We start from the raw sequence: 11,115 nt of genomic DNA on the forward strand, positions 1-11,115 counted from the left end.
GTGATAGGAGTAAACAGAGGATGTATCAACAACACTGTAGGTACTCCACAATACTAACCTAATTGACAGAGTGAAAAGAAGGAAGCCTGTACAGAATACAAATATTCCAAAACATGCATCCCATTTGCAATAAAGCACCAAAGTAAAACTGCAGAAAATGTGGCAAAGAAATTAACTTTATGTCCTGAATACAAAGCATTATGTTTGGGGAAAATCCAACACATTACTCAGTACCACTCTTCATATTTTCAAGCATGGTGGTGGCTGCATCATGTTATGGGTATGCTTGTCATCGGCAAGGTCTAGGGACTTTTTTTAAGGATAAAAAGAAACAGAATGAAGCTAAGCACAGGCAAAATCCTAGAGGAAAACCTGGTTCAGTCTGCTTTCCAACAGACACTGTGAGACAAATTCACCTTTCAGCAGGGCAATAACCTAAAACACAAGGCCATATATACACTGGAGTTGCTTACCAAGATGACATTGAATGTTCCTGAGTGGCCTAGGTACAGTTTTGAATTAAATCGGCTTGAAAATCTATGGCATGACTTAAAAATGGCGGTCTAGCAAATGATCAACAACTAAACTCTTAGAGAATTACCCAGAAAGACTCACAGCTGTAATCGCAGCCAACGGTGATTCTAACATGTATTGACTCAGGGGGTTAATACTTATCTAATCAAGATATATTAGTGTTTTATTTTTCATATTCTTTTTTTTTATTACAACTGTTTTACAACTTTTTCTTCCACTTTGACATTAGAGTATTTTGTTTAGATCGTTGACAAAACATTTTTTTTATCCATTTTATTCCCACTTTTTAAAACCACAAAATGTGTAAAAAGTCAAAGGGATGTGAATACTTTCTGAAGCTCACTGTAGCTTAGTTAATCTCTCAGCCCTCACATTGCCGAGTGTCTCACAGATGGCTGCTCAGAAACAGTCAAACTGGACGAGATAAGATCTTGCCTGTATCCTAAATAGCACCCTATTCTCTATATAGTGTGCGGGCCCTGGAACCCTATCGGCCGTTGTCAAAAGTAGGGCACTATAAAGGGAATATGATGCCATTTGGGATTCAACCCATGCAAAAATGCCTCGATTATCCTACACTGTGACTGGAAACACTTATTTTGTCTATAATGTTAAACAACCAGTTTTGCAGTCAGTATTGATTTCTGATTATCTTCCTTAAACAAGGCCTGGGAGAATAATAATGAGCAGATGGAATTAAATGTTTATCAATTACACAAAATAAATGATTGTTTCCAATGTGCTAAGATCAATATAATTCATTTAACTTCATTTGTAATGATCATTTATGTCCTTGAAATCAATATGCTTATATATATATATATATATATATATATATATATATATATATTATTTTTTCACCTTTATTTAACCAGGTAGGCAAGTTGAGAACAAGTTCTCATTTACAATTGCGACCTGACCAAGATATAGTAAAGCAGTTCGACACGTACAACAACACAGAGTTACACATGGAGTAAAACAAACATACAGTCAATAATACAGTACAAAAATAAGTCTATATACAATGTGAGCAAATGAGGTGAGATAAGGGAGGTAGAGGCAAAAAAGGCCATGGTGGCAAAGTAAATACAATATAGCAAGTAAAACACTGGAATGGTAGATTTGTAGTGGAAGAAAGTGCAAAGTAGAAATATAAATAGTGGGGTGCAAAGGAGCAAAATAAATAAATAATTACAGTAGGGGAAGAGGTAGTTGTTTGGGCTATTTATAGATGGGCTATGTACAGGTGCAGTGATCTGTGAGCTGCTCTGACAGCTGGTGCTTAAAGCTAGTGAGGGAGATAAGTGTTTCCAATTTCAGAGATTTTTGTAGTTTGTTCCAGTCATTGGCAGCAGAGAACTGGAAGGAAAGACGGCCAAAGGAGGAATTGGCTTTGGGGGTGACCAGAGAGATATACCTGCTGGAGCGCGTGCTACAGTTGGGTGCTGCTATGGTGACCAGTGAGCGGAGATAAGGGGGGACTTTACCTAGCAGGGTCTTGTAGATGACCTGGAGCCAGTGGGTTTGGCGACGAGTATGAAGCGAGGGCCAACCAACGAGAGCGTACAGGACGCAGTGGTGGGTAGTATATGGGGCTTTGGTGACAAAACAGATGGCACTGTGATAGACTGCATCCAGTTTATTGAGTAGGGTATTGGAGGCTATTTTGTAAATTACATCGACCGAAGTCGAGGATCGGTAGGATGGTCAGTTTTACGAGGGTATGTTTGGCAGCATGAGTGAAGGTCTGCTTTGTTGCGAAATAGGAAGCCAATTGTAGATTTAACTTTGGATTGGAGATGTTTGATATGAGTCTGGAAGGAGAGCTTAGTCTAACCAGACACCTAGGTATTTGTAGTTGTCCACATATTCTATGTCATGACCATCCAGAGTAGTGATGCTGGACGGGCGGGCAGGTGCAGGCAGCGATCGGTTGAAGAGCATGCATTTAGTTTTACTTGTATTTAAGAGCAGTTGAAGGCCACGGAAGGAGAGTTGTATGGTATTGAAGCTCGTCTGGAGGGTTGTTAACACAGTGTCCAAAGAAGGGCCAGAAGTACACAGAATGGTGTCATCTGCACAGAGGTGGATCAGAGAATCACCAGCAGCAAGAGCGACATCATTGATGTTTACAGAGAAAAGAGTTGGCCCAAGAATTGAACCCTGTGGCACCCCCAGAGGCCCGGACAACAGGCCATCCGATTTGACACATTGAACTCTATCAGAGAAGTAGTTGGTGAACCAGGCGAGGCAATCATTTGAGAAACCAAGGCTATTGAGTCTGCCGATGAGGATGTGGTGATTGACAGAGTCGAAAGCCTTGGCCAGGTCAATGAATACGGCAGCACAGTATTGTTTCTTATCGATGGCGGTTACGATAACGTTTAGGACCTTGAGCGTGGCTGACGTGCACCCATGACCAGCTCTGAAACCAGATTGCATAGCGGAGAAGGTACGGTGGGATTCGAAATGGTTAGTAATCTGTTTGTTGACTTGGCTTTCGAAGACCTTAGAAAGGAAGTATAGGATAGATATAGGTCTGTAGCATTTTGGGTCAAGAGTGTCCCCTCCTTTGAAGAGGGGGATGACAGCAGCTGCTTTCCAATCTTTGGGAATCTCAGACGACACGAAAGAGAGGTTGAACAGGCTGGTAATAGGGGTTGCAACAATTTTGGCAGGTAATTTTAGAAAGAGAGGGTCCAGATTGTCTAGCCCGGCTGATTTGTAGGGGTCCAGATTTTGCAGCTCTTTCAGAACATCAGCTGACTGTATTTGGGAGAAGGAGAAATGGGGAAGGCTTGGGTAAGTTGCTGTGGGGGGTGCAGTGCTGTTGACCGCGGTAGAGGTAGCCAGGTGGAAAGCATGGCCAGCCGTAGAAAAATGCTTATTGAAATTCTCAATTATAGTGGATTTATCGGAGGTGACAGAGTTTCCTATCCTCAGTGCAGTGGGCAGCTGGGAGGAGGTGTTCTTATTCTCCATGGACTTTACCGTGTCCCAGAACTTTTTTGAGTTTGTGTTGCAGGAAGCAAATTTCTGCTTGAAAAAGCTTGAAAAGTAGTTAAGTAGTCTATTCTGAAAATTACATTATGATTGGTCTATTGGATGACTGTAGTCACTATAACAATAGTAGGCGTACTGCTAGTCTTAACACTGTTTTACAGACTTGTAACAGTGTAATACATGCATTACAGTAGTCTAGGCTACTACACAAAATCCTCTTCCACTTTTCCTTGTGTTTTATTAATTGTTTCCTACCGACCTATCCCATCAGAGTGATGTGATTCGACCCACTCACTCCCTATCATAACGTCACCAATGAGCTGTGGCCGTGAGACACCCTGTTGACTGTTTGAGAAACGTTTTACACAATCGAATTGACACCGGAGCAGCTAGGGCGTAGAAGGGAGAATAAATACATTCCAAATAAATAGTCTAGAATATCCTAGGAATAACCCTACTAGATCAGTCAAAGAGAAAGTTCAATCACAATTCGCCCTATAGGCACAAAGAGAGAGACGTCTGCGGGACGGTCCTGGCAGCACAACAACAGTTATCTCCATATGTTCTCTCTCCATTGGAAGAAACGAGGCACCTGCAATGGCAATTCACAGAGTTGGAATTATGGCGAAATGGGCTTCAAAATAAAACACTTTGGGATGTGATAAATAAAACGGACAAGGAAAATCAGAGCGTTTGTTGACCAAAGCATATCAGAGCGAGAACCAAGCGCTGAGAGCTATATTAGGTCACCGCATTGCTGCTTTGACTCTCAAAGCAACGGGAACGGCAAATAGCACGGCGCACGAGCACCGGCGCCCGGTTGCATTTGATTTAAGCCGCCGCCTACCAGAGCAGGGAGACCGTTCTGTTTCGTCCACTAAATGACTATCCATTGCAGATTATTTTTAATTTTTTTTAAACTACGACCTGCTTTTCAACTGGTAACCGAGAACCCGTAGATAAAATAAGATGTTAAAGTGATTACCAAGGGTAAATAATAAACAACACCGGGCAAGCAAGGTCCCTTCCCGGAGCGCAGGTGGATCCAACGAAGTGGTGGAACAGGGTATTGAACGAGGACAGGAGCTGCAGTGTACCACGATAACCTCGGGACTACTAGCCTACTACTACTACTCTCTTGAAAGAATAGGTCTAACTATTAATTCCTATATCTGCTTTTTGGGGGCCATATGATGCTAAATTATTTCACAAACTGGATGTGTATCAGAACATCATTATGGTGGAAATAGAATAATCTAAGTGACGTTACCACTGTAGAACGCATAACGCACTTGGACTAATAGGTGTGTAACTCTAATCAAATTATTGTTTTGTAGGCTTCCCAAGCCTGCTTTTATTGAAATAATACTTAGTTCTCTCTCATGTGGACCTATAATAGTCTGTAAAGGATGACTGAAGCACTCGCCCCAGCCCAGGCGCTCTACATCGGCATGGAGGTGGTGATTGCCGTCTTCTCCGTCCTGGGTAATGTGATGGTGGTCTGGGCGGTGAAAATTAACAAGTCGTTGAGAGACACAACGTTCTGTTTCATCGTTTCTCTGGCCTTGGCGGATATCGCAGTGGGAGCCCTCGTCATCCCCTTGGCGATAACTATCAGCATCGGACTTCAAACTCACTTCTACAGCTGCCTGATGGTCGCGTGCACGGTGTTGGTACTGACGCAAAGTTCCATCCTGGCCCTCCTGGCCATTGCGATTGACCGCTATCTCAGGGTCAAGATTCCAACCAGGTAAACAAAAACAACTCAGCATGTCTTATACCTACACTGACCAGTTATACTCTAATTGAGCAGGTGGATAAAATGCACTAGTGAGGAGGATGATGATGATGGTGATGATGATGAGGATGAGGGGAACGTGGTGTGGCGTGGGAGGAGGAGGTGATGAAGAGGGTGTACTGATGATGATGATGATGAGGAGGAGAAGAAGAAGGTGTGGTGTGGGAGGAGGAGGTGATGAAGAGGGTGTAATTATGATGAGGAGGAGGAGGAGAAGAAGAAGGTGAAGAGAGGAGGTGATGAAGAAGGTGTAATGATGATGAGGAGGAGGAGGAGGAGAAGGTGTGGTGTGTGAGGGGAGGTGATGAAGAGGGTGTAATGATGATGAGGAGAAGAAGAAGAGGAAGGCGTGGAGAGGAGGAGGAGGTGATGAAGAGGGTGTAATTATGAGGAGGAGGAGGAGGAGGAGGAGAAGAAGGTGTGGAGAGGAGGTGATGAAGAGGGTGTAATTAGGATGATGAGGAGGAGGAGGAGAAGAAGGAGAGGAGGAGGAGGTGATGAAGAGGGTGTAATGATGATGATGATGAGGCGGGGGAGGAAGATCTCATTACCAGGTGGTTGTCATGGTGGTCATCATAACACCTTTTGGTTCCATGTCACTAGGATGCCTACATCCTCACTGCCAGGCCCCGTGGAGAGGGGAGGGGTCTGATATTCTGGTATTAACATGACAGCACACACACACACAGAAAGACATGTACACAAATGTGTGAAGACACACACACCGACAGCTTACCATAGCAGAGCGATACAAGCAGCTCTAATTAGCTGTTATGTCCTCAGGAATGCAGTGAAGGAAGGATGAGAGACTAACAAGCCATCACTGTGAGGAGGAGTGGAGAAAATCACATCTCTTTTCTTCTCTGCTGACAATGTGAGGAGGAGTGGAGAAAATCACATCTCTTTTCTTCTCTGCTGACAATGTGAGGAGTGGAGAAAATCACATCTCTTTTCTTCTCTGCTGACAATGTGAGGAGTGGAGAAAATCACATCTCTTTTCTTCTCTGCTGACAATGTGAGGAGTGGAGAAAATCACATCTCTTTTCTTCTCTGCTGACAATGTGAGGAGTGGAGAAAATCACATCTCTGTTCTTCTCTGCTGACAATGTGAGGAGGAGTGGAGAAAATCACATCTCTTTTCTTTGCTGACAATGTGAGGAGTGGAGAAAATCACATCTCTTTTCTTCTCTGCTGACAATGTGAGGAGTGGAGAAAATCACATCTCTGTTCTTCTCTGCTGACAATGTGAGGAGGAGTGGAGAAAATCACATCTCTTTTCTTTGCTGACAATGTGAGGAGGAGTGGAGAAAATCACATCTCTTTTCTTCTCTGCTGACAATGTGAGGAGTGGAGAAAATCACATCTCTGTTCTTCTCTGCTGACAGTGTGAGGAGGAGTGGAGAAAATCACATCTCTTTTCTTCTCTGCTGACAATGTGAGGAGTGGAGAAAATCACATCTCTGTTCTTCTCTGCTGACAATGTGAGGAGGAGTGGAGAAAATCACATCTCTGTTCTTCTCTGCTGACAATGTGAGGAGGAGTGGAGAAAATCACATCTCTGTCTGTCTTACTCTTTCTTCTCTGCTGCCAATGTGCTGCTTTTTGCTGTTCAGCTTACAGTACTTGACCATTTTCTAGGGAACTTATTCAGCGATATTAGAGGAGAATACAACAGAGGATACCATTGAGGTCAAAACACGTCAGCCTACTTAAATATTCAAAGAGCACCTATGCATTTAAAAATGAATTTGTTGTTTCAGTCTATTTGGGAGATGCCATCACCCTATCTTTTTTTGGAAGATGAGGATATGTTGCTTTATGTTTCAGTGGAATTGAGTGAGTCTGTGACAGAGATTACATTTTTAGTAATGCATATTGAATGTAACAGCCTCTGGTGCTGTATTGCATATACTAGTGCTGCCAAACTAGAGCTGCCATGTCCAGGATGAAACAAAAGGCTTGGGGCTATGCTGCTGAGAAGAAGCAGGAGACTGAGGAGGAGAGAATGTGGGAGAAGAGAAGCCAAGTAGCAGAAGGGCGTTTTTCCATTCTCCATTTGTTGGAGAATATTCTTAGACGGTGATCGACTTGCTTTTAATCCTTTTTTAACGATGTCACTTTGACTTGGGAGAGAGATTGTGAATGGTTCATTTGTCATGAGAGATAGAGAGGTTGGGAATTTGTCTTGTCTTTTCCTGGCAGGGGTATAGCTGAATCTCATTATTGACTCTTTGATTTCCTTGTCTATTATTAAACCTTCTCAAGTTCTCAGTCCGCTCATACTCATACCTGTCATCGCCTCTTTCACAACACTTTTACTACTTCTACAGAAAAGAACACTTCAAATGAAGCTATAATTGAACTATTTCCAATTATAAATCAATGAATGATTCCTTGATTATACAGTAGTTATTCTGTATGAGGACACCAATATTGGATTACAATTGAATTCTAGATTTTACAGGGATTTTTCTGCCGTTATAATCCATGGACATGCAGCCTAAGATTTTTTGGGGGACACCATAGTCCTCTGCAATGTCGGGTTGTATGGGAGAGAGTCTCAGTCTTAAATCGTTTTCCACACACAGTTTGTGCCTGTATTTAGTTTTCATGCTAGTGAGAGCCGAGAATCCACTCTCACATAGGTACGTGGTTGCAAAGGGCATCAGTGTCTTAACAGCACGATTTGTCAAGGCAGGATACTCTGAGCGCAGCCCAATCCAGAAATCTGGCAGTGGCTTCTGATTAAATTACATTTTTACAGAACCGCTTGTTGCAATTTCGATGAGGCTCTCTTGTTCAGATATGGGTAAGTGGACTGGAGGCAGTGCATGAAGGGGATAACAAGTCCAGTTGTTTGTGTCATCCGTTTCGGGAAAGTACCTCTGTAATTGCGTACCCAACTCACTCAGGTGCTTCGCTACATCACATTTGACATTGTCCGTAAGCTTTTCAACGTGACGGTGCCACATTGAAAACGCACAGCGGTTGTGAGATATGAACATGAGACTCACATGCTTTTGAAAATATAGATTGCTATAGTTTTCTATCGGTATCCTGATGAAGATAAGACCCTACGCCTGCTCCCTAACAAAGTGGAGTGAGGGTAGGAAAGACCCTACGCCTGCTCCCTAACAAAGTGGAGTGAGGGTAGGAAAGACCCTACGCCTGCTCCCTAACAAAGAGGAGTGAGGGTAGGAAAGACCCTACGCCTGCTCCCTAACAAAGTGGAGTGAGGGTAGGAAAGACCCTACGCCTGCTACCTAACAAAGTGGAGTGAGGGTAGGAAAGACCCTACGCCTGCTACCTAACAAAGTGGAGTGAGGGTAGGAAAGAGATTAAACGTAGATCAAAAAATCATGGCCTCTGTTTGAAAACATCCCTTTTCAGCGGTTCCACACGTTCCTGTGACGCAAGTTGTGTGGGAAAAATATTTGTTGTATTTTATTTTGTTATATTCCATTATATTCTTACTATAATATTTATGTGTGTTGAGTGTGATCGGGTTGTGTCTTGTCTGTTTAATGAGTAAAATAAGCAACTATTGCTTTAATTTGGATGGCGCAGCCAGGCTGCACAGACACCAATAACATAGGCCTAATTAAACTCAAAACATGCTGTTCTGTTGTTTACAAAATACATTTTATTAGTCTTATAATATTTCTCAGGATCTGTCTAAATGAATTAAGAATGGATATCTTTTTAATGGTGTATCTCCTTAATGGATTATTCAAATAGACGCCTACTCACATCTACACACCACAACGACCTCTCATCACCGGCATGCCTCTGAAAGCATTATAAGGCACTGGACCCTGCGATGTTCACAAAGCACTTGGTACACCAAAATGTCAGTCGGAACCAGTCCAGAACTGTTCAAAGTCCCCTAAATAGGGATAGGATTGAATCAAACAGCAAAACATTCTCTCAGCTCCATGGATACATTTGTAGAATTGCAAGAAATCTACACCGCCAAGATGGGGTTCCCAAAAATGTTTTCTAAAATTCAGTAGCGTCCACCACCTATGACCCTTTTTGATCTAGAAAAAACCCTGGATTACATCATATGATCATCATCATCGTTGTCCTACATAAAATACAGTATTACCCTAGACAACAGGTGGTCTAATCCTGAATGCTGATTGGTTAAAACCACGTTCCAGCCGGTATCTATTCCACAAATTACCGGCAAAGGATGTTACGTTGAAATGCCAATTTACTCTGTTCCATCAGACTGTGCAATCTACTGTCTCATCAGCCCAGCCAGGCAATTTAGAAACTTGATCTCCACTGTAAAAAGTATCTAGACATTTTCTCCCATTTTTCTTTTTTTAGACTAGCATTTGGTTTTGAACAACAGAGATTTGTATTGCCCTTGCTATCTGTCTTGCCTACATTTGCAATACTGTTTCAATATTGAAATTCGATCTCCAGCTGTCTGATAGTAATGGACGTGACAGACAGTCTGGCAGCTTTTCTCAGCCAGTTTGCTGTCATTCCAGATTCAGTTTGAAGTGATTGTGTTAGCTGTGTTGTTGGATAGCTCCTCTGAACAACAGTGTCCTGACGAGAGAGCACATTTTCTATGCCAGGAGAAACTGTACCTCATTAGCTCAATGTTATGGATGTATTCCCCCCCCCCCCCCTTAAATCACTAGAAAACAGATTAAACAAACACAAATGCAGCTACTTTGTTGTTATTCTGGCTGCACTGTTTGACGTGACTGTGTTAGCAAAGTTGGCTAGCTAGCAAGCAAGGGATAAGAACATTGCCAGACATCATGGCAACGGAACATTGAGAACCAACGACTGGATCACGTCCATAGATTTAGAAAAAAAGACTTAACGACTCTGGCAAGCGAACCAATAGAACGAACGACCAGCCAGCTTGGGTAGCAAACCTAGATTTGTGTCGGGATGATATCTCGTGGAAGGATGAAATAGTATGAATAAATTCATCAACATAATGTGTTTAATGAAAATATGTCAATTAATATTTGAATATGTTGGTAACCCGTTGTATAAAAGTGATAATGCCCTCGAAGACGATATATTGGCAAGGTTTGACTTCGTCTCGGGCCTAACAACACGCGTGCCAATATATCCTCAAAACACCGGCTTCTCCGGCGTTATCACTTAAATAATGCATCAATCTAAACCAGACCTGTAAAATATAGCCAGGCCTATAGGGCTCAAAAGAGGGTAGTTGAAATGCCATTCCAACCACCTCTCACTATCTACATTATACTGTACGCACATGGACATAGTTATGCAAGAGGTAACAATACCCAGTGTGGATCATTTTGATAAGAAACAATCTGTATTGTTATTAAACCATCACGTTGTTATGGGAACCATGTGTGTTATCTACACTAGACCGTGTGTGTGTGTGTGTGTGTGTGTGTGTGTGTGTGTTATGTGTCTTAAGCACACACTAGACACTCCCAGGCTGCTGTTTGAACTGTTATCAGTTTGTATCCATTAGTAGGCTTTCTTAGGAACAATACTCACTAGTGTTCAGTTCAAGTACATATCACTAGGCTTTTTTCATATCAAATCAATTGGCCAATTTATTAATTTTATTTATTTATTTAACCTTTATTTAACTAGGTAAGTCAGTTAAGAACAAATTCTTATTTACAATGACGGCCTACCAAAAGGTAAAAGACCGCCTGCTGGGACGGGGGCTGGGATTAAAAATAAAAAATAAATAGCATACAAATGTAGGACAAAACACACATCATGACAAAAGAGACACCACAACACTACATAAAGAGAGA

The 11,115-nt window shown here is 42.2% G+C and overlaps 1 protein-coding gene across 1 annotated transcript in view; it reads left to right on the forward strand.

Moving 5' to 3' along the window:
- Positions 1-3,790: 3,790 nt before the first annotated feature.
- LOC106572854 (adenosine receptor A1) overlaps positions 3,791-11,115 on the forward strand; it is a 21,984-nt gene continuing 14,659 nt past the window's right edge. Inside the window, exon 1 of the mRNA XM_082962245.1 lies at positions 3,791-5,287. Coding sequence (XP_082818371.1) covers positions 4,947-5,287 — 341 coding nt within the window. The 5' untranslated portion in view covers positions 3,791-4,946. The remainder of the gene's footprint in view (positions 5,288-11,115) is intronic.

The sequence above is a fragment of the Salmo salar genome, chromosome 15, assembly GCF_965601325.2.
Source record: "Salmo salar chromosome 15, fSalSal1, whole genome shotgun sequence".
NCBI classification, from domain to species: domain Eukaryota; kingdom Metazoa; phylum Chordata; class Actinopteri; order Salmoniformes; family Salmonidae; genus Salmo; species Salmo salar.